Genomic DNA, 23,691 nt, shown 5'->3' on the forward strand with positions numbered 1-23,691 from the left:
TGGGGTGGGGGGGGTGAACACTCAGAAATTACTGCATCCTGTTTTTATTGTTAAATTAGACTTCAGCCCATATTTATTTTTGTTTTGTTTTGTTCAATGCTTTGGTTCAATGTTTGTTTTTTCTGTAAATGTGCACACCCGTCTTATCAGGAGCTTAAGAAATCACTATGAATCAACCTTTTCAAGTTGCAGGCATCCTTTTTCCATACAGAAGCAAACAACATGGAGCACAGCTTTTACCTGCTATGAAGGCAAACGACCTCTTCAGATGGTTATCAGTGCTTGTTGTCTTGTCGGATAATGGGAGGCAGTTACACTAACAGGAATACACAGGCGTCGACCAGCGAGAAACCGAGTCTGACCAAAATGAAAAGGGAAATCTTTCGGAAATGCTGTGATAAAACAAGGGAGGAAATAAAAGGGCAGAGGAAGAGAAAATTATTTCACGGTGTCTGAATGCGTTGACATGAAAGTGGTGCATTGTGGGTAATCTTGGCCTGGGGGAAACCACTGGAGCAGAAGGACAGAGATGGGAGAGTCTGTGCAGTGCCATGGCACACGGGCACGCGCACAATCGCGCAGCGTGCATCACATTTCAGGCAGAGTGGAACACAAGCAGCCCACAGTTTCTACCAGCCCACAGTTTTATTTAACCCTGTTGACTTGATCACTGTTTGTTTTAAGATAATATCACTCTCTGAAGGCCTGCTGAGCAGCAATCCAAAAATGACTAATCGGTAAGGCGGATTTTTCAAGACCCTATTGTTCCAGTGGGTGCCAATGGACAGTAATGACGATCATGCTTGTCGAATCGGGGGATATCTGTAAGGGCGATTTTATATAAGAGAGTCAGATGGGATGAGAGATGTAGGCTAGAATGCAAATTTAGCGTAGGCCGGTTCGGGCCAGTTTTCACTGCCCTGCGCTCCACTGAGCTGTGGACTTGTGAATACGCTAATACGCTAACCTAACAGGACAGGCTGATGACATCACACACCACGGGCCCTGCAGAAATCACTTGAGTCCCAATGTTTCCGTGTGTGTGTGCGGGCTCATGTGTGTGTCCGTCCGTCTGCATTTGTGGTCACATCCTGAGCCACGTGCAGCGAGTCTGCTGCTGTAATATACACAGAGCCATGAAAGTCAGGTCAGGCATTAAGACCAGAGGCATCTGTGTACATTCATGGATGAACAACACCGCAAAGGCTCAAAATCACCTGTGACTGCTAATCATCGATTAATGCTTAACAGGGGATGTGATATCTGCAGCGAGCTATACGATTACCATAATCTCAGAACGTTGCCTGGTAATCCTCTCTGGAACATTTCTCGTGTAGTCTAACGATATAGAGATGGGACTTTTAAATTGGGAATTATTTGATGTTGCATTGCATTATATAAGAATCTCTTTGTCGTGGTGCCAGTGAACTCCATGAGAAAACAATGAAGGTCAGGCAATATCCTTGAGGAAATATAATATCAATGATACAAATGTTATATAATCATCCAGTCTCTCACAAATGGCAAATTATTGACATATTTGCAAGTATAATACACAGTATTTTACTCATTTTGGAAAGCAAAAAGAAAAAAAAAAAACTGTGCAAGAAGCACAATAAACTGAAGATATAAAAAAAAGTTCACAGATAAAGTAGGGATGGAGTTGATCTGATGGTAACAATGTGTAATGTAAAGTCAAATGTTTGTTTGAAGCCAAACAGCAGTTTTCAACACTTAAAAAAAAACAACATGTTGCATGTACAGGCCTTTTCATATTGATTGCCAGTATACATACAGGTAAAATATTTCTTTTTATTTTATCTAATACATACTAAAAGGACATGACTACTATTATGTAATCATCGTTGACGCACAAACAAGACTGAACGCATCTCAAAAGTTGCAGTGCTGAAAGTCTGAGTGTGTGGGAGCGACTGCCAGATGATAATTCAGAGCAACAAAACTCCCAGAGTCAGAGAAAAGTCAACAAGGCAGGGTTCAGAGTTTCTGTTTGAGTTTGTTCCAATATTGCTTCGATGGATTTCCCATTTTCACTCCAGTTGTCAGAAAAATATTCTTTCTCAAAACTATAATCACGGTATTAGGCACAAACGCTCCCAATGTTCGGTAATATGTGCATTCGTACACACACGTACACACACAAATGAAACACCATATCATTCTTCGTCTCACGCACACGTCGATGATGCCAACAACTTATGACAGAAACAACTTGTGACAGAAATTAAACGACAGCAGCTGCCTCCTATGAGTTTTCAAGATAATGTCAACAGACTCAAAGTTGTGAACAACAAACAAAAGACAATTCAATTCTAAAATCCATCTTTTTTTCATAAATATCAGAGCTTTACTAATAAACCTACAAAGACACAATTATAAATATATAGCAATTTGTTCCTAACATTGATATGCATTTTTTATTTTTTTTTGCAGACATAATGAACTCACATGTCTTTGGCCTGCCCGTTGAACCCGCATACAGTAAAAGATACTCCTCTCATTAGTGCATAGTCAAATACCTGTGGAATTTAGCTACCCACATCTCGGAGATGAGGTGAACATACACGAAAAGAAATAATCATTCTCTCTTCATTTTTCCCTCACACACACATGCACAAGGTCACCCATGGTGTCCGGAGACTAATAGGTTAAAGGGTTGTGGCCCATGTTTGAAGTGTGGGGTGAAATGTTATCATCCCCTCAGGCGATGGCGTTCTCCAGTGGTTCCTTCTCATCCGCCGTGGCATGATCTGCCCCCTGCGCCGCAGCCAGCTCCTCGTTCTTCTTCAACTCTCGCTGATACTTGGCCATGATCGCAGCGTAGGCACATCCATACACCGCTGCAGCCAGCATCATCAGACACACAATCCCACACACCACGCCAGTGATGATCACGGTGGCGATAGCGTGGCGCAAGTTGACAGGCCGATGCCTCTGCTTAGGTTCACACTCTGGCAGGCCGCTTCCCACACCTCCTCCTCCTCCTCCTCCTCCTCCTCCTCCCGCACCTACGAAACCCTCCCCCAGCGCCGTGGGGACGTGGAGAGCGTGGCTGGAGGGGTGAGCGTGGTTGCCATGGGTGTGGCCCCGCAGCAGCCTCTCTGACTCCAGGTGGTGTATGTTGGCAAACAGGTAGTGGTAGCTCGTCGTCATGCAGACGTGGAAGAGCTGGTAAGGGACTTTCTGCAGGTCTCTGTCCTTCATTTCTTCAGGCTGGGAGCAAAGCACTTCATCTACCACTCCACCTTAGGATCAGAGGCAAGGAGTTAGAATAGTCCGAGTCGCAAGGGAAGGATGAAACTGTGAGACTTGGATCAGTCAGTTGTTGTGTATCATTAGCGCAGCGCTTGATGTTAATTACCCATTTCCCTTTTGGCAGCTTACAACAGAGGAAGCCACAATCCTAATCATCATACTGGAGCCTAAACCAACAAATCATTGCTTTTTTTTTTTTTTTTAAACAACTATGTTGCTTCGGATTACTTTAAGTGACTAAATTAGATCAACGAGTCTCTGTTGTTCAGAGGAATAGAGTTTGTTGAAGACAGCAGTGAATTAGGACTTCTTCATCTATCCTCTGTGTCTCGTAAACTCTCCTCTTCTTTGTGTCTATGTGTTCATGTCGAGCACGCCTTGTCACACTTTCGTTCTGCCTGCCTGATTAACCACTGGCTTTCTCCTAAGCACACATCCTTGCATGTAAGTCCATTGTTCTGTTTTGCAGTAATTAGAATTTTCAGGCTTTAAGACGAAAGCTATGTCAACTCAACACAGGCATGTGGGCGGGCCAGCTAACCCCATGTAATCCCAGCTATCATTGTACAGTGGCAATTGTGTTATCTAATGCATGCTGGGTTTGGTCTAGCATAGAAAATGATGCGGTTCAGCAATAACAAATAACTACTAATCGCCCACATACACCATCTCTGATTGGAGAGACCACCAGTACAGAGTGTTCAAGAGATTCTTAATCATGCACGAACTGTCAACAGTCACAGTGAAAGACGCAGTGATAAATGCTATAATTCATCCTTATCTAATGCACATTTGTTTAAAAAAAAAATTTGGTCCTCCTCCCAAACAGTACTGATGAATAAATATGGAAATCCTTCCACTTACACATTGATGAACGAGAGTCACAAAACCTTAAAAACAATCAGTCTTCATCGTGGTAATAGAATGTAAAGCCTTGTTTCTAATGTGTCAGCCCCTCCAAAGGCAAAAGAAAAATAAGTTTTTTTCTTTACTCTTAAAAAGAAATTCATAAATATTGTGCTGATAGATAGGACGGACAGAAAATAAATGTTATTCCTTCTTCGGCATAATAATCCAGATGTTTTTCTAGGGTATTACTATAACTTGCAATCACTCAGGAGATTATTTTGTGACAGGGAGTCATTGTATAATAAGGAAAACATTTGGTACATTGAAAAGCAACCACTTGGGAGATTGGAAGAGCGTCGCTGTGGGTTACAGGTGCAGCAGACTGGATTTAATTTTAGGATACAAGATTGTCTAAAAGACTATTTCTATGTGATCCCTGGCTTGCCATGTTGCTTTCTGTAATGTCCAGGCTCTCTTTCCCACATTTCCTCTTTACCTCCAGTGAAAATATCAACAAAGGACAAAATGCCAAAAAAATAACCTTTTAAAAAAATGACATTATTACCATAGTGAAATATTACCATATATTAATGCTGCAGCCAGTAGGAAGTTTATTGTGATGACACAACACTCCTCAGTGGTTGCTATGGGGCTTCTGGTGGTCTTACCTTTAAAGAGGTAGGTCTCCAGCCAGAGCTTCAGGCCTATGAGCTGACAGTCACACCTCCAGGGGTTACCTCGAAGAGTGAGGCTGTCCAGATGTGTCAGAGCCTCCAACAGAGAGCGGTCCAATCGTGTGAGTTTATTGTGTGCCAGTCCAAGGTGGCTCACGTTCCGTAAACTGTCCCCAATGGCTCCGGACAAACCCCACAGGCTGGTGGAAGGAAATTAGACAAGATTCAGCAGGTTGCATAGCTTGAGGATTCAACACAGACATTAAAAATCAATTATCTTTTCTTTTTTTTTTTTTCATGGTCAAGGCTTAACCTATTGTGTGAGAGGTCCAGATGTGAAAGTGAGCGGATGGGTCCCAGCGTCCGCTTATCAAGCTCTCTCAAGCTGTTGTAGGCCAGGCTGAGACGCTGTAGAGTCCTCAAACCCAGCAGAGCAGTTGGTGAAATAGATGTTATAGAGTTATTCGATAGATCCAGAATGCGGACGAGGGGTATTTCCCTGAAGGCCATTGATCCCAGCCCCCTGATTCGGTTATCTTGGAGATAGAGTTCTTGGGTGTCTGGATGCAGTCGGCGAGGAATGTCATAAAGGCCTCGACCCCGGCAGTCTACTACTTTGGTGTTGCCGTTGCAGCTACACTCCTTTGGGCAGGCATGTGACAGAGATAGGAGGGAGAGGAGGGCACATCCAAGGATCACTGTGGAAACACGAGGATAAAAACTTGATTACGCTTTTGAATGTATGGGAACATTTAATGTGTGCATTTTGAGAGTTACTACTCAATAATCACACCAATCTCCGGCCACCTTTTGTGACGACATAACAGTAAGAATGCATTCAAGTTAAGGATAATTATGAAAGTTGTATTTTTTTTTTTACATTTTTAGCTTTTTAAGTTCTTAGTTCCCCTTTGGTTTTGCACGTATAATATTGCTATTTGATTTTTCATCAGTACTATTTACCAAGAAAGTAAACTTATTACTAATATGTTTACTCCCACCTCCCACCCCCTTAGACAGTGGCCTTCAGCGACTTCGCCAAAGCCTCATAACCCCTCACCCACACACTAATCCATATACAGCTCATATTGGGTGTCTGATTCCCTTTGAGATAACTTCACATGGCCATTCCTTCTGGAACATCACAGCAGTATTTTTAGCTTTGGCTTGACTAGCTCCAGGCTCAGTGAAATGACGCTCCGACCCCGGCCCCGGCTCACTGGTTGCAGTTGTGGATGTTGACGAGATCGACACTGTTGATCGTAAAGCTTATACAAATGGAAGTTTACTTCCGAGACATTTTACTAGAATATTAAACCCTGGACCAGTCAGGGGGCTCTGTATCAGTCACAAGCTGCACTATTCTTTTTTTTTTTTCATTAGAGAGCAGCTTTTCTATAAAAGCATATTACTAAGCACTGTAATATGACAAATAATCAACCAAGGAGTAATGTTTGGTGCAACTAAATTCAATCAGAACGTAACTGAATTATCTATCAAAATGTCTTCTCTCACCTTTCAGTTTTTTGGATTATGTTTTATAGGTTTAGAAATATCCAGGTGCTCCGAATTCTAATCTCAGGTGTTTGTTTGGTTCGTGTGGCTTTTGGCAGTGTTGCTGTTATGCTATGATCTCTCTTGTTCCAACATAAAAAAGCATGATCACATGGCTGCGTGGAGATTAACCGCGCCGCGCTGCAAAGCCCTGTGTTAATTGCACCCTTGTTAGTGAAATTACAGTGTGTGATTGCAAGAACGTGTTCACTCACATGTGCTCACATGTGTGCGTCTTACTCATAAACAAACATACGATGCGTTCGCCGATACACATAAAAAAACAAAGCATCGGCTCAGTGGAGCGTTGTAGCAGCAGCTCCAGAATGAGGTCAACACAGGAGAATGGCTCTTTGCTCTGACATGTCCCCTCAGTCCACTGTACACACAAATAAGTTTTAAACACAGCTTGCAGCAGGTGCTCCTTTGAATCAACCAGGTATCAATTTGAAGTGCAGCTGACAAGGCTTAGAAACGACGTGCAGCTGAAAACATGAAATCACGGAAGTAGATGTGGACGCAGCTGCTTTGATGTGCGAGCTGCCAAAAGCAAGCAATGAGCACTCAGTTATACAACCGTTTACACAACGCACTCGTTGTAGCAGGAGCCCAACTGGCCATGCAATATAACAAATACACAAACACACACACGCACACAAATACACACAGTGCAGTGAATGTGCTCCTACCTCTCATCATCTTTGGGCCGCTTGCGTTCACTGTTGGTTTAGCTCCCTGTATGGATCGTAGTCACTGTCATTGGTAGATGATCCATTAGCGTCAGTCAGGCTGAGATTAACTGTTCCTGACTCTCATCTTTGCAGGCCAGCTTGGTCAATAGGTGGCAATTAGAGAGGACGAGATGAACAGTCGAAACCTGTGCTGCCCTCGGGATCCCCAATACTGCCCGTAAGGGCATGAAAGCCCATCAGAGCGGGCAGATCAGAGCTTACTGCCAGCCAGCCAGTCAGGCAGGGAATCACTGGAGTTAGGGAGCTCTGCCTCTTTCTCTCTCTCTCTCTCTCTCTCTCTCTCTCTCTCTCTCTCTCTCTCTCTCTCTCTCTCTCTCTCTCTCTCTCTCTTTCATTCTGCCTCTCTAACTGGTTACCTCTCTCTGTTTAGCTCTGTTGCTTGCTCACTATCTCTCAACCACTCTGACTGGTCTTCAGTATTATTCTGCATTTCATTTTGTTTAATATTTGCTTTTATTGAAACAAGCTCTCGCTCTCTCTCCCTCTCTTGCTCCTCTCTCTCTCTCTCTCTCTCTCTCTCTCTCTCTCTCTCTCTCTCTCTCTCTCTCGGTTCTGCTCGTGTTCACACTGTCCCCAGTTGTATTGGTGAGTGTGATGGTGTGTCATCTCCCAGTGGACAGCTGCGCCTCTTAAATCACAGCACAAAGACTCAGTGACACGATTCACGTTACCTCCTATCGCTGAGCAAGACAGAATTAGATGTAGATTGCGGAGTGTCTACACCAATGCTGAAACACGTTACCGCACAGTGAGCATTGTCAGTGGAAGCCCGCTGCTGTGGCATGCTCTGATGATATTATGCATCTGCCGTAGGCTGTAGGGCTGACAGAACACGCCCCCAGCACAGCAACACACAACGCACCAATGCACACATACGCATGCACATGGTAGGATATTAAGCTGTTGCGGTGCATTTACATGGGATTTTCATCTCATCTAAATGAATTGACTACTAAGCACATATGAGCTCATGGGTCAGTTGAAGGAGAAGCAAAAAAGGACAAACCAAGAGATTAATAATCGAATCGTTTGTGACGATGAATATGATCAAGCTCAGACGAGCTGACCTTGACTTTCAGTACCTCCCACCCCACGCCGTATTTTTCTCTCCTGTCCATTCATATCTATATCTTTTCCTGTGCTGAAGGGTATGCAATTATTTTAATTCTGTCAACTACAGAGAGTTGTGGATTCAATCTGTGTTAAAATGAATGTGCTTAACCTTAACACTGCTTAAAAAATGTAAATAGACACACACACACACACACAAACACACACACACACACACACACACACACACACACACACACACACACACACACACACACACACACACACACACACACACACACACACACACACACACGCATGCATGTTATGTTTAGCTGCCTATTAACTTACAAACATTTCGTGCATACCGGTACCCCTCGTCCCCTCTTCATCACTAACAAGGTTCAATTTCCTTGAATGTGACCTCGATGTTTGCCCCTAGTCTTGACACGAGGGTTTTATATTTAAATGTTACATTAATCTACCCTGTCCTGAAATATGGTTTTACCTCACAATATAAGGATTTTTTTCTTTTGGGCTCAGTAATATGGCGATTGTGTGAAAACTACACACACAGACACACACACGCACACACACACAGACACACACACACACACACACACACACACACACACACACACACACACACACACACACACACACACACACGACCTCTATAATATAATGCACATTCATTTGAATAGTCAAGTGCAGCGTCCCCCCTCCCCCACACGTGCAAATACATTAATACATCCTCACATGTATGATGACACCCTTGTATTTGCTCAATGCCCTTAAGAAAGATCTGTCTATTCAACAGTCTGTTGAATTTATGTTGCCCTGCACATCTCACTGTTCATGTGTCTGTTGTGACACTTTTAATGCATGCGGCATCAAGCCTGAAGGACAAAGTGTAAACATGTTGTCGTTGTTTTTCTTCTTATGTCACATTTGGAATTAGAATATTTTGGCACCAACATATCTGAGATTCAGCAAAAGGAGATTGATTAATGGGAATATTTTCTCATCACAAAACACGAAGCTGCATAATCCACTTGAGTCATTTATTGGAGTTTTGCAGCTCGGCTGAATTATCTGTGATGATTACATTAAGGACAGGTCAGTGCAGAAGAACTCTGATGACAGCTGCCTCCGCAGGAGCATTGTGACACGGTCCGACCCCAAGCTGGTGGATAAATGCAACACCAAATAATTCAGAATCATTGCGTCTCTCAGGGAGCTCCGTGTTGATGCTCCAGTGTGTGTTTACATCTGTCCTCGAGGCGTTTGTGCCATTGCCGGAATGTGAATCGATGCATTCACACACCGAAAAACTGACAGTGAGTACACACACATGCTGCTCGCACGTATGATTGCCCCGGCTACATTTGAGCACAGAGACACGGGCTGTGGGATGAACTAATGGACCCAATACATTTACAAAATCCCTTGAAGAATCTCAAATATCTGTGGGCTTTAAAGCGGTTGTCATCTCTCTGCCTGGGATTGCACAGATAGGAGATTGGTGATGGGGTGGATTTGAAGTGGATTTCATGTCTCTTCATCTTTGGTCCTGTAAACCCAGCTCAGGGCATAAATACCCCCAAGTTCTTAAATCATACCTAGGGAAATTAAATGTTCCCCCATAGTACAGAAAATTCCCGAGCATTAGTGGGACAGATTTGAGCTTTTGTTCTGAGCCGACATGCAGGTAGCAGCCGGCATCAGCACACTTTTGACCTGTAATACCATTTCACAGAGCAAACCAGAGCTGCTCATATTGGAAGAGGTTAGTACTAAAAAACTCAGCCGCCCAGAGTGGTTCTATATTTAAAATGGCATCTTATTCTTTACACACGAGGAATAATAGATTTTTTTTCAGCCTAAATTAATTTCACATGACGTTTTGTGCATATATAATGTCACCGTGCTTTTGTTTGACCTGCTTATGTTTCTTTTTTTTTTTTTTACTCTCTTAAAAAACAGTTTTAGAGGTAATGACTTAGTGTCTTTCATTCTCCTAATGATTTTGGTTGTCCCTGGTTTTACACCATTTCCGCTGCTGTTGCCCAGCATCTTAAATTAGCCTCTTCTCCTGGGTTTTCCATGTGGGTGTAGAAATGGTGGGCTGCTGAAAGGATCTGGCAAAGCTTATGACGGGATAATCTGCACCTGTTCCTCTGGGCAGGAGCTAAAACAGGCCACAGTAGCACCCGACTGCACATAAACGTGGACACAATCACACAGACAGAAACACAAACCAAAGAAATCTTTATCACAGGTAATATTCTCATCACAGGCTGGCATTCAGTGAATCTTCATCTTTTTTGAATCTATAGTGGGAAGCTTTCACTATTCATGTGAACCTTTATATTTTCATTTTGGACCCATCTGCATGCAAACTGTATATCTCATGAAACAAAAAACAAAAAAATCTTTATTGTCTTTTTGTTTGAGAAGTATAATTAAGAAAAAAACAAATACATTACAATATCACTTTGCAATAGTGCCATTATATTCTCCTGATGACACAGGGCCAATTGATGCTTTTGTTAACTGTATTTTAGATATCAAATCTTTGATGTTCGAGAACTTTATTCAGCTCCATGAGGACAAGACTGACGTGTTGATCATTAGTCCTTAAAGCTGGGTCTTTTGACTCTGAGCTGAGTTTTATTTCACATCTTAAACACGTTGAAAAACTGGCTTTTATCATCCAAGGAATAGATCCAGAGTCCACCTCTGTCTCTCTCTGGCTCACACGGAGACGCTGATGATGCTTTTATTTCCAGTATTGATTACTGCAACACCTTGCTTTCTGGTCTCTCCAAAAAAATAGTATCTCACACCTCCAATTACTCCAGAATTCAGCTGCATATGAGCTGACGAGGACCAAAAGGTCGGTTCACATCACATCGCTTTTAAAAATTAATGCATTGCCCCCCCCCCCCCCCCCCAAATTGTTTTTCAGGATGGATTTTAAGCCTCTTTAAATTATTTTTAGTGGTCTCAAACCTTTTTTTCTGTGAGACTTGATTTAATCTTGTGAACCCTCGCAGACCCTGAGGTCCATCGGCCTTTTGGTTATTCCAAAAGTTAAGATAAAAAGCCCACGGCGAGGCATCTTTTCAACATTATGCTCTACGTTTATGGAACAGCCTGCAGGAGGAGCAGAGGGCTGCAGAGACATTACCGTCTGTGTTTTTATGGTTTTAGTGAAGAGTGATTCATCGATCAATCAGTTTTTCAATTAAAGAGTGCTCGTGTAATTTAAAGAGGTCAAGTGGGAATAATTTAGGTCTGTTTCTATGATCCCAGGTTCGGTTTAATGAGTCTACGTCTGTTTTGTAAAGAACACATTTATTTGTTCAAGAGACCCCATCAGGTCTAAGAATATAAAAAAATAAAACAATAGAAAAATCCAGCTGTAGTTTAAAGTGTTCTAGACCAGGAGAAAAAGTGTGGATCTGTTTATTCCCGGTCTGGTTTTATGAATACACATGTTTTTTAAAGAATAAAGTCTTTGAAGAAAATCTGTTAGCAAAGAGCCTATAGGTATGTAGTCAATAGTTTGGTTGAGGTCTAAAAACACTCCAAATCCAAAATGAATGAATGAACGAATGAATGAAAAAAAAATTCTGGTCAGTTCAGTTAATTTTGATGATTTTCAAAATTCACTTTAAAATATCTGAAGACAAGAAGAGGTTGGGTACTCTCATGAAATACTTCCATCAGTACACCTGTGATAGAACAAGTATGGAACAAATTTCACAAATCTTCCAAGTTTTCCTATTTTTCCCAACCTCATTATCTTTGTAAAGGCACTAAAAGTTCACCACAATGGTCTTATCAAGAGTTTGGGGCAGTGTTGCTTTTCTTACATCACATTAGGATTGTGTTCACACTTGTCATGTTTGGTCTGGTTCAAACAGACCCTGGAACGATGGCTGCTTTGGTTCACTTGTGAACGCTGCCACCCGCATCCTGGTGCAACACAGGCAGTGGTTCAAGCCAACTGAAAAAGCAGCTCTTGGTTTGCTTTTGAAAAGATTCTGCAATCCAGTTAATGTCTGATGTGAGTCTGAACGCAGAAGTGACGGAAGATCTTTACACAGACCAAACACAACACTTTAGCAGCTCTGTATCCTCACATTAATCCACATAACCCATCAATACATTTCAAAGACTGTTGGTGAGAAAATCAGATCATTAGTCACAGCAGATGTCCACCATTAATTTTTAAAAAAAAAAAATCTGTGAACTTGAAGCAAACCAGACCAGTCTGGGAACTTTTCTCCCTTCTTTAACCAATTTCAATATAATGTGTTTACATGTAATTATTTTATAATTTCTGACACATAACACAACCAATTTGTACATTAGCCAATCCATACTGCTTTTATATTCTAGTTTAATGTCCTAATTCATTCAAATGCCACATTTCCTTCCATTTATTTTACTACCTGCCTGCTCTGCATTTCAATGAAGCTGCAGAAAGTTGTTCCTGGAAAGATTTGCACAGACCCCTAAAGCACGGCAGACCCCCGCTGAGAGAAAGCAGGGGTCCTCAGAGTCTTAGGAGCAGGGTGGGAGACGGTGGTAAGAAGCAGAGGAGAGAAGTTAAAGCCTGTGGTGGATGTGTCAATCTTTCCACAGCCGACTCTGAAAAAGCTGACACATTTAATGTTAGAAGCAGTTTTATTTTTTTTTTTGTTGTTTTTTTTTCCCCACTTAAGGAATTCTGGTCAGATCTGTGCATTTAGAAACCTGCTGGGATGAAGCTTATGGAAGTGAGAGGTGCTTTGTATATCGACTCTGGAAATGCCTGTCGGGTTAACAACAGGGAGGCAGACTGAGGAATGGGGTAGATTTCATTTGGCCACAGAGAAAGAGGTCTGGTTGAGACTCATGTGAAAGTTTGAGTGTGGTTAGTGGCATCGGCACACACATGTTGAGCAGAACTGAGAAAAATAGGCCCGAGACATGTATGATGAAGTGGCCTTTTTGGTCCGTCTTGACATTTCTTTATTTATTTTTTTTGTCTTTTTTCGTCGTCGTCCTTATTCAAGTTTAATGCATTACATCAATGTGTCTCGCCTGCAGGATGACTTCTGCTGTATTAAAACATCATCATAGTGGATTGTGTTGTGTCTTTTCCAGCTGTGGGCATCCAGATGAAACTGGACTTTTTTCAGAAGAAATTCTGGACTGCCAGCAGACAGGTACTTAAATACACATGGATCAGCAATTCCAGTTCACACACTGACCACTAAAAGACATGATTTCAATAAACGGCATCTAAATGATATTTTTAGATCATTGCCATGCTTAAAAATAACAACCACACACATACTTAGTTGTTAATGCTACATAAGCCATTTAAAGTGTTCAGTAGAAAGAAATAGAAGAATAGAAAGAAAATGTACAAACGAGAACATGTTATTTTTTAGATCATTTCAACTTTCAACATTTGACAATTCTTTAATAATACTGCATTTCTGATGAGCTCTTAATACAAGTATTTGACATGTGGGTGATTCTAGCCTGTGATGGTATGGTCGTATTGAACAAGAGCCACCGAGTGGAACAAAAGGCACAAAGCTCTGTTTCTCTGCTTTCTGGTGGTTTCTTTAATTATGTACATATCTTGAGCAGTTTACTAAACAATGTTAGAAATTGACACATGAGCCAGCAATGACTAAATACTATTACTACTACTACTCTTGAAAAAAACATCAATACCAACATCTGGTACGTTTTCAAATTTCCTTACAAAGTCAATTTACAAGGGTAAGTATGAAAATAATAACTCTGAAAATTGGCATAAAAGCTTTATTTCATAATTGTTTTCAAATGAAATGAATATTTTAAATGACAGGTTAGATTATTATTGTGAACCAATGAGGCAAAAATATTTGTTTTGGCATTCCCCTGCTCATGCAGTTTTTTGTTTTTTTTTCCTTATCACAGTGTGCAGCGTTAGACGGAAAATGCTCCATAAGCTGTGACGACGAGGTCGGTCGGCTCTTCCTCTTTCTGTAAATCCTCCATCCTTCTGCTGCATCTCACCGATGCTTTAACACTGCTTCTTTTTTTTTTGTCTTCTTCCTTTAAACAGAATATTAATTGCTACCTCATTGACAACAACGGCTTCGTCCTGGTGGCGGAGGACTACTCTCTGGTGAGACATCGCCGTGCTCGGCGTTCACTCTGTGTTCAGCTGTCAGCAGACATGCTGTCACTCTGATTTTGGCTCATCCAGAAGCCGGTCCGCCGGCTGTCACTGCCCTTCCCTTCCCCTGTATGTTCATTTTATGCGTCCCGGCTTTCTTATTTCGTCTTATTTCTATAGCGGCAGAATATCCAAGTGTTCTGCTCGCCGAGTTGTTTAATCTCATTACAGTTATTTTGAGGTAATTTCAATGTCGCTGACAAGAACATTCTGAACTATTACATTCATCTGTCTTTGGTTAAGGTGAGCTGAAGCATTTAAAACAGATTTGTGAGCCACGTGAGGCCCTTTGGTTGTTACTGACCTTATTACGAGTGCTAAAAAAGAAGCGGTGTACGTGATGCATGCATCGAGTGTGACCGCTGAAATTTTTACTTTAGGATCTGTGGGCACACCTTTGCTTGTCTTTGCATTCGCATTGAGCAGAATTGAGTGGGAACTTTTGGCCTTCGGCAGCGTGTGTGGCCTCTTAAAAATGTATTGCCCACCTCTTGTCGACAAGGTAGAAGTAGATAATATATATTACATTGACAAATGCAGCTTCTTTCTGTAAAGGTTCAAATTTTATTTCATTTGTGTCCTTTTCATTGAGGCAGTGTTCAGAAGATACTATGATCCACGGCACTGCAGAAAAATACACAAAGCTGTAAAAAAAAAAAAAGATCCTTTTTAAAATATAGTGATTCCTCAAGACTGCAACAAAAGTTGTTTTATCAAGGTAAAGAATGATTATTTTATTGAAAACTATAATTTCTCAGCACACAGGCTTTCTTAGAACGTTCCAGGAAAACATTCAAAAGCCCATAACGACAGTGTGGTGGTGACCACTACACCACAATGCGTCACAGTATCGATTATGGAATTAATTCAATATATTATACCAAGGAAATGAATATCAAGGAGAAGAAACATCTTGTTATGTCAAAGGACCGGCAGATGTTGCACAATCTATTCTCAAAAAAAAAGAAAAGTAAAAGGCCAAACTTTCGGCTCCACATTATTATATTATTCGATGATTTAAACAATTCACAAAACAGAAAGTACCGGTCTCTCTTGTATTTTAAGAACAAATTTCCCATTTGCAGAAAGATCCTGCTCCGATGCGGTTTCCTTTATATTCCTACCATGTCAACATATTGTGTGGGTTCCTCGGTATTTCTGGGTGCTATGACAGACCATCCAGGTGGGAGATATTATTTCTAGTTTCATCCCTTGAAGGTGTTTCTGTATTTCTGACATTTCCCACTCGCCAGAGCTACAATATCATTTCCGTATGCTCCAGGTTGGGATAATTCAAGGCTAATTTCATGCGGGATCCCAAATATACATGTCGTAATTTTTGCACCTGCAAATGTTTCCAGCTATGCCGTTTTTTTTTCCCCCTTTAATTAATTACATTCGTACGTCTTGGTTCATTGAAGTAAATCTCCTTTACTTTCTCAGACAGGGAAATTTTTTGGTGAAGCCGAAGGAGCTGTAATGAGTAAGCTTCTGCAGATGGGCTCTTTCAAGAGGTAACTATTTCAAACTGTATGTGTGTATATAATTGAGTGTGTGAGCGTGTGCTTGGATGTGCCAATTCGAGGGTCGCGCGCGTGTGTGTGTGTGTGTGTGTGTGTGTGTGTGTGTGTGTGTGTGTGTGTGTGTGTGTGTGTGTGTGTGGATGTGAGTGCATAATTTCACGCAGGCCGCAGAATGAGAGCACGTCTCCGCTCGTGCTGACAGCTCTTGACTTGGCCAATCGTGTTGAGCTATTCAGCGCTGAACTCCGACCCCTCACTCAGCAGAGTTCTCCATTAGGGGATTACAGCAAATCTTTTCCTGAAACGAAAGAATTAGGAGAAACTTTAAGTCAAACACACACTCACACACACACACACACACACACACACACACACACACACACACACACACACACACACACACACACACACACACACACACACACACACACACACACACACACACACACACACACACACACACACACACACACACACACACACACACAAATGTAGACAGACGTGCATGCATATTGTGCTTGCTGTAGAGCTGTGTCTGCTGGAAAACGCCAGGAGCAGTGGGTAGTGACATTCTGCAATTAATCTAATCTAGGAGGTTACCTGTCTCGGTATTTGAGTGGAGAAATGTAGAAACAGACAGGCACACGTTTAAATCTTACGTGAGGCGCGTTTAAACTTACATTGCACAGGAGCTTACGAGCGTGTTTCTAACCCCGGACGTCCATTTCAGCCCTGGAGATGTGGCCGAGGAGATCGTTGCAGCATCCGTCTCCGTCCATAAAAATCACGAGTGACAAATCACCACACAAGCGGACAACCACGCCTACGTGTCAGAGAGATGAACCTCAAAAGCTGGCAGAAAATAGTTTACAGACCCCTCCACAGAAAAACAAAGAGGCCTACAAACACTTTCACTGACTCCGTAATGTTGTAAACGACGTACGATGAATGAATGACATGAGTTGTGTCGGTGAAGTATTAGCGTGATGCGTAACAGAGCCTTCAGGTCTCACACTAATGAATCCAATATGATCTGTCTTAGCCCGCTGCCATGTGCGGAAAAATGAATGTGTTTCCAGCGCCATTTTTGACTTGATTTAGAACGGGAGGGGAAAAAAACAAATCGACATTTTGAAGGGCATAACTTAAAGTTGCCACCGTGAATTTATTTCGCACACTGCTGCATTTCTACACATGAAGACATTTTGCATATTTACTTTCGCAATACCCATCGTCCCAAAATAAACAAGAGTAAGAAAAATCGAGAGAAAAAAAATAAATAAAAAAATGTTGACGCTTGTACGCCCATATACGGTAATCCTGCATCCATGCAAACACACTAATACACTGTCATTACGTTTGTCTAAGTCTTCTGCTAACACCATTATGTGGCCAGGTTTAGCAGTAATAGGTTCCTGGCGGTGTGCTGGAGCTGTGTGTCACCGGTGCTGTGACTGAGGTTTGAACATCGCCCAGGGCTGCGGATACACTGGGCCCACTCAGACGTCACACACATGCTCGGACACACGTTCACACAAACCAGCACCGGCAAGTGTATAAGAACTTGTCCGAAGGCTGTAAGAAAGAGTGTCCTGTGTGTGTGTGTGTGTGTGTGTGTGTGTGTGTGTGTGTGTGTGTGTGTGTGTGTGTGTGTGTGTGTGTGTGTGTGTGTGTGTGTGTGTGTGTGTGTGTGTGTGTGTGTGTGTGTGTGTGTGTGTGTGTGTTAAGAACCCCTTCAATAACCTCTCCCAGACGGACCTAGATCTCCAACCCTTAGGGTCTACTAAGCCCTCAAATCCTCTGATATCCCCCCAATATCCCCAGATCATCCACACACACACACACCCACCTTCCTACATCACTTTGAGGAACCTCTCAGGAAGCTCTCGGCTTTCACTTGCTTTCCTTTTCCCATTCTTGCCACATCCATCCAATATATTATTGGTAGGTAAAGCAGCAGTAATAGCAGAGGTGGGATCTTTTCTTCCTGCTCCCACACAGGAGTCCAGCAGGCCCCGCAGGCATCTACTAGCAGGGGGAATGTGTGAATCAAGACTTTTTGTCCTGACAAAACATTAATATGAAAAGTAGACACAAAATGAAAAAGTGTTTTTTTTTTTTTTTTTGGTTCCCCCACCTCTGTCTGTGTCTCTCTGTCCTCAGGGTTACTCTGTATGACTACCAGGCTTTATGCTGGGTCATTTCAGAAAGCAGTGACAGTGGCCACACACTGTTGGATGTGAGTATTCCATTCTTTTAAAACCGTATCTGATGCTCCGACAGGTCTTTATGTATTATGAGCTCTTTTAAAGGACTTTCTCTCCCATTTTTAGCCCTACTTTGCCTTCTTCTCAGTGGTGAAGTGGATCCTGACTGAGCTCGTCATGTAAGATCTCTGCATGTGAGGAGTCCTTGTGTCTGTTTTTAATATCACGAGCTTGACTGTGCACACATGTACCGCTGACGACACGCATGGTAGCCTCTCAGGTCCAAGGTTAACTGTGAGTTTGTGAGTATATATCGACTGTATGTTTGTTTACGAGCGCCTCCACATGTATGTGGACGTGATCCTGGGTGATGGGGACTTGGTAATGGGTACCTGATGTTTCCTGTTGTGCGGGTCTTCCTGCGATGCCATGTTGTGGTCGTGTCATCTGGGTGGTCCGCTGCTGCCACACGGCTCCATGACAGGATTCAGTTGTCAAAGTTCATTTCGCAATGTGTCACAGTGAAGACTTTTATGTGCACAATTTTCCATTAATGCGCCTCAAAATTGCTGTCTTCTGCACTGTGTTAAGACCGTGTGCACATTACATCTTCAATAATATTCATCAGTATATTTAAAGATTTAATAACAGACACAATAATAATGCAGGAATTACATAGTTTTCTGGTTGAATTTACATTTTAACCAATAGTTAATGCACTGTGGTTACTTTGTAGGGTAAATTTGTAATTGTTTTCCCAAATTGAATCATTTAAATCAGCTGTACTTTAGAATAGACTTAAAACAACAGTATCTATAGTTTGTAGTATTATTCCAGAAGTATGTGTTTCTTTAATGTTCAATGTCTCAATGTTTAGATTCCTGGTTGAGTTCAACTTTTACAGCTGGTGGTACTCTGACCTCACTGCCAAAGGTAAGAAAGTGCTCTCCCTATCATGTTCACCATCTGAAACATACTCTTCAGAACACTTGAAATAAGGGTTTAGGAGTAAACTGCTACTTTTTTCTTCATTACCAATAAATAATACTTAACCCACTCTGTTAAAAACCATGTTATATGACATACAGTCACTGCAAACTTGGAATAAAAAGTAAAATAATTTCTCCTCTGATAATGTAATTTGTGTCATCCAGAGAAAAACTGAATGATCATTTTTAGTTTAGTTTTTAGTTTAAATTCCTCCCCTTCATACTGCTATTCTTCTCATTGCATTTTTAGTTACAGGTTTTCTTTTCCAGCCCTAATAGTTTTTTAACAACTAGTATTTTTTTTCAAATCTAATCAAAAACGTTAAGCTCAATCGTGAGTATTTAATCCAAAGGAACTGTTATAAATCAAAATCTGAATAGATTGAAATGTATCTGTATTTATTATATGACATAGAAAACTGTTGGCAAAAATAATAAGTTGACACAAATAATAAGACTTCAAAAAAAGAAAAAAGAAAAATTTGGACACAAGTGTTGTAAAAAGCGATACCCAATTCTTTATGTAGTTTTAGTATTTTCCATTCAACACATCAACAGAAAAAGCAATGTCTGCTTTTCCTTACGTGTTTTGATTTTACACTATTTTTGAAAGTCACAATAGAGTTCATAAGTTAATAAGCGACGAGCGTCCTCGACAGCGGCCTCCTGTCTTCATCAGCGCCGTCTCGCCTCAGTTTCCTCTCCGTCCGGCTGAGTGTGACCACTGGAAAAATCCAAAGCCCAAAGGTTAAAAAAAGCAGAAGACGACCTCGGATGACCTTGGTATAGCAGAGGTTACCCGGAGTTTGTGTTTGTATGTTTCAGTCCCTGCGGTGGCTTGCACTGGACGGTTTGATCATCTGTTAGGACGTGTGCCATATTGGTAGCAGTGGGACGCAATAACCGCCTCACAAAAAAAAGAAAAAAGTCTCTCCCTCTTTTCTCTCCTCTCCATATCTTCTCTCTTCTCGTCTAGTTGTATTCCCTCATTTCTTTTCAGTCTCACGTTGCTTCCACGAATGCACCACACGTTCTCATTTTGTTTCTGCGAGGCCACGAACGCCGCGAGTCCTACTGCTTTATAGAGTGTTGAAACCTTTGTGCCTGTCTGAAATAAAAGCCCCACTAAGCAGCATCGCATTGTCGTATTAATTCCAGCCAAAACTAATACGAAAATATTTTATAAGTGAACGTGAGAGATGGAAGGAGGGAAAAAAGCCACAGAATGAAAGTCTATAAAATGCTTTCCTTTGCACACTTTAATCCTGAATGAAGTGAAGCTGGGCAACGATGCTCGCCAAGCAGCCGAGACAATTTCACAGCTGGCTAGCCTCAGGTCTTAGCAGGCCTTTCTATATCTTTTTACAATAGAGACACATGCCGGTGACACAGAAGTTAAAACTCCCCCAACTTAGCAGCCCGTAACCCAATCTACACAGCCTCTGAGGCCGAACTAATCCCAGACGTTTGTACATGTAGACTGCATTTCTCGCATCCACACACACACACACACACACACACACACACACACACACACACACACACACACACACGGATTCACCCACACACACGCACAGACTCCCAATAATGAAACCACTCCAGATCACATGGAATCCACCGTCCTTACTAATTTGTGTCTCGTGAAACATAAAAACAAAATAACATATGCAACATTTAAATGTTTTTCTTCGTATTTAGTAACTTATTTTAGCCATTTTCCAAATATGCTTGAACAGATGAATCTACCCCCCCCCCCCCCCCCCCCCCCCCCCCCCTCACCTGCAGAGCTGTTTCAGACCTCTGGGTGGCAGGAGAGTTCAACCTATGCTGTGGGATTATTTAGGCCTTCAGTTACATTGGAAATATTTCCAGCAGGACAAGAAGCAGCTCTGCTTCAGAAATGCTGTTTTCTTTCAAACTTGTCTATTTGCATGGATGTGGTGCATTTAACTGTTTGCTTGTGCTTTATTTACACAACTATTTTAAACTCTATAATTTGATCCTGGACTTTTCGACCGGAGTGTCCTGTGTCTTTTATTGGTTCTTTTACTTTTATCCCTCTTCATTCTCACTCCTCTTTTGTCTTTGTCAGATGTTTTTTCTTCTTTTTTTTTTTCTCTTTAATTCTTCACTTTTTTCGCCCCTCACTTCTTCCCTTCAGCACAGAGGATGGGTCGAAACATGCAGGTGCCGTGTGATACCGAGTACCCGGCCTTCGTCTCTGAGAGAACCATCAAAGAAAACACCGGCAACATCGACTGTGACGGCTGCTTCAAGTATGGGACACACAGACTCACATAAATCAGCTGCAGGTTGCATGAACACTATTCTCTTTGCACAAGACTAGTTGGTTTTCACAGGCAAACGATGAGTAAAATAATTATCATTAGCTCTTATTATGACAAATATTTTTATCTCTATAAACTCTGATAAATAAGAGACATATTCAAAGGATGTGTTGTGTGTTGAAAAAACACTTTTATCCAGGCAGTCCATCACACACACAAACACACAGACACTCACTCTCTCCCTGCGGTAGTTTGAAGTGCTCTGCATGCAGGGATGAGGGAGAGAGGTGGAAAAAAAAAAAAAAAAGGCTTCCTTTAAAAATGGGAAAATGAGTGTGGTCCCCATTAACAATTTGGGCTTTTCTGTCAGGCAATTGTGGGGTGTTCTCTGGATCCCTCCAATGGGCCCTTCATTGCTCCCAGCTGTGGAACTGCCAGGGATCTCACACTCTGTGTGTGTGTGTGTGTGTGTGTGTGTGTGTGTGTGTGTGTGTGTGTGTGTGTGTGTGTGTGTGTGTGTGTGTGTGTGTGTGTGTGTGTGTGTGTGTGTGTGTGTGTGTGTGTGTGTGTGTGTGTGTGTGTGTGACACCATGTTTTAGTCCTGGCACCCAGGGCAGTGGTTACCCTGTTGACCCCGTGAGGCTGCATCAGAGAAAGTCGATGCACACACACACAGAGAGACACACACACACACACACACGCACACACACACACACACACACACACACACACACACACACACACACACACACACACACACACACACACACACACACACACACACACACACACACACACACACACACACATGCAACAGAAGCCAGCTCCAGACAGGAATGGCCTCATCTCCGATGATGACACCAGTTTCAGGATTAGCAGGCCGGGCTGAAAGCTCGGAGCAATATGTCGCCTTGAAATAAATCTTTTTTAAAACACAATGAATCTGACAAAGTAAAATGGAGTTTTTATTTCGCTAATATGGAATTTTATTGGTCATATTTGTAATAGAGGATATTGGTGATAAACATCTGTTTCACATTACAGGCAGACTGAGGTCTTTCTCTAATATTTTCATTGGGACACGTGTGTGTGCTTTATGCCGGAGGAAATATACCCTAAGTGCTCGCCTGTTAAACCTCTCTTTAGTGTGTGTGTGTGTGTGTGTGTGTGTGTGTGTGTGTGTGTGTGTGTGTGTGTGTGTGTGTGTGTGTGTGTGTGTGTGTGTGTGTGTGTGTGTGTGTCTCAAAATCATGTTTGGTTTTATTCATCCCAACATTTTGCCCCATAGAGGATGATTTAACCTCTTTTATTATTTTATTACACTTCTTCTTCAAATGCAAATTGAGATTCAGGAAAAACTGTCTCTCCAACGAGACAAGAACTATTGGCAACAGTTCTGCTGATCATATATTGAACTACTCCAATATATATTTTCATTATTATTAATATTATTATTATTAAGTGAGAATCAGCTTCAGTTCTTTACATTGTCATATTTGTGTGCAAATAATATGCACATCTTTTTCACTCATGTTGCACAGTCAATCATCAGTGTTTGACTACTGCATTTGCAGAAAAGACACAGTATAAAAAAAAACGTGAAAAAAGTACGATTTACTCAAGGCAATGCTCATATATTTTGTGCAGCATTTTAACACTTTGGAAATGTTTCACGTGCTTTACATATAAATATGTAATAGTTTCCCAATATTAGTTGGTAACATTAAATTCAAATTTACCCAATTAAATGGCCTTTTACAAATGTTTCTTGTCTTCGTTTGTAATCCATTTTAAAAGGCAACAGCAAATGTTTGTAGAAATTTTTTTTTTTAAATAGCTTAAAGTATTTATTGTAAAAAAAAAATTTTTTTTTTTTTAAATTGTCCAAAAAGCAATAACTCATGTAATTGTCGTGAAAATTGTGTTGAAAAATAAAAACTAGAATCAAACTGCTCAAAGTAATATATACTGTGCATCTATGAATAATTTAAGATAATTAAAATTAACCTCAGGTGCATGTGTTTGCAGTGTGAGAGTACAGTCAGATAGAACATGCAGACTCCACACAGAAAGCCTCTGCAGCCCAGACTTGGACCGGGGATTTTCTGGCTGTGACATGAGAGAGCAAACCACTGCAGTACCGTGAAGCTCCGCCAAAAGTAATATGAAACATGGGAGCTGAAATGACAGCATCGCTCCGAAAAGTCCTCGGTCTGTTTATTGAGATGTTATCGGAACAGTTTCAATGAATTAGTAATTGTTAAATTGCAGACAGTAATTACCGGTTGAATTTCCCA

At 41.6% G+C, this 23,691-nt stretch overlaps 2 protein-coding genes across 4 annotated transcripts in view; one reads left to right on the forward strand and one right to left on the reverse strand.

Annotated features, from left to right (window-relative positions):
- The window catches only part of cacna2d3a (calcium channel, voltage-dependent, alpha 2/delta subunit 3a), a gene marked incomplete at its 3' end in the record, with an annotated part of 115,265 nt that overhangs the window by 87,620 nt on the left and 3,954 nt on the right, over positions 1 to 23,691 (forward strand). For all 3 annotated transcript variants that reach the window (XR_013935565.1, XR_013935566.1, XM_080469910.1), the window contains 8 exons: positions 13,316 to 13,377; positions 14,126 to 14,170; positions 14,274 to 14,336; positions 15,831 to 15,901; positions 18,074 to 18,149; positions 18,244 to 18,296; positions 18,995 to 19,050; positions 21,268 to 21,382. Coding sequence is in view for 1 of the 3 variants with exons in the window: in XM_080469910.1 (XP_080326036.1) it covers positions 13,316 to 13,377; positions 14,126 to 14,170; positions 14,274 to 14,336; positions 15,831 to 15,901; positions 18,074 to 18,149; positions 18,244 to 18,296; positions 18,995 to 19,050; positions 21,268 to 21,382 (541 nt within the window). The remainder of the gene's footprint in view (positions 1 to 13,315; positions 13,378 to 14,125; positions 14,171 to 14,273; positions 14,337 to 15,830; positions 15,902 to 18,073; positions 18,150 to 18,243; positions 18,297 to 18,994; positions 19,051 to 21,267; positions 21,383 to 23,691) is intronic.
- lrtm1 (leucine rich repeats and transmembrane domains 1) lies at positions 1,446 to 7,659 on the reverse strand. Its single transcript, XM_080469911.1, has 4 exons — positions 7,043 to 7,659; positions 5,113 to 5,497; positions 4,794 to 4,999; positions 1,446 to 3,266 (listed from the first exon to the last, which is right to left on the reverse strand). Exons 1-4 carry the CDS (start codon positions 7,050 to 7,052, stop codon positions 2,722 to 2,724), a joined length of 1,146 nt encoding a protein of 381 aa, XP_080326037.1. The 5' UTR covers positions 7,053 to 7,659; the 3' UTR covers positions 1,446 to 2,721.

The sequence above is a fragment of the Lipophrys pholis genome (genome assembly GCF_963383615.2).
Source record: "Lipophrys pholis genome assembly, chromosome: 8".
In the NCBI taxonomy this organism is placed as follows: Eukaryota; Metazoa; Chordata; class Actinopteri; order Blenniiformes; family Blenniidae; genus Lipophrys; species Lipophrys pholis.

Bases quoted from the DNA above. Each gene is read 5' to 3' on its own strand.
- lrtm1 (XM_080469911.1), bottom strand. The intron at 5,000-5,112 runs GTTAAGCCTTGA...TCCTTCCACCAG, and splicing joins CTGGACCTCTCACACAATAG to CCTGTGGGGTTTGTCCGGAG. The intron at 3,267-4,793 runs GTAAGACCACCA...TCTGATCCTAAG, and splicing joins GGAGACCTACCTCTTTAAAG to GTGGAGTGGTAGATGAAGTG.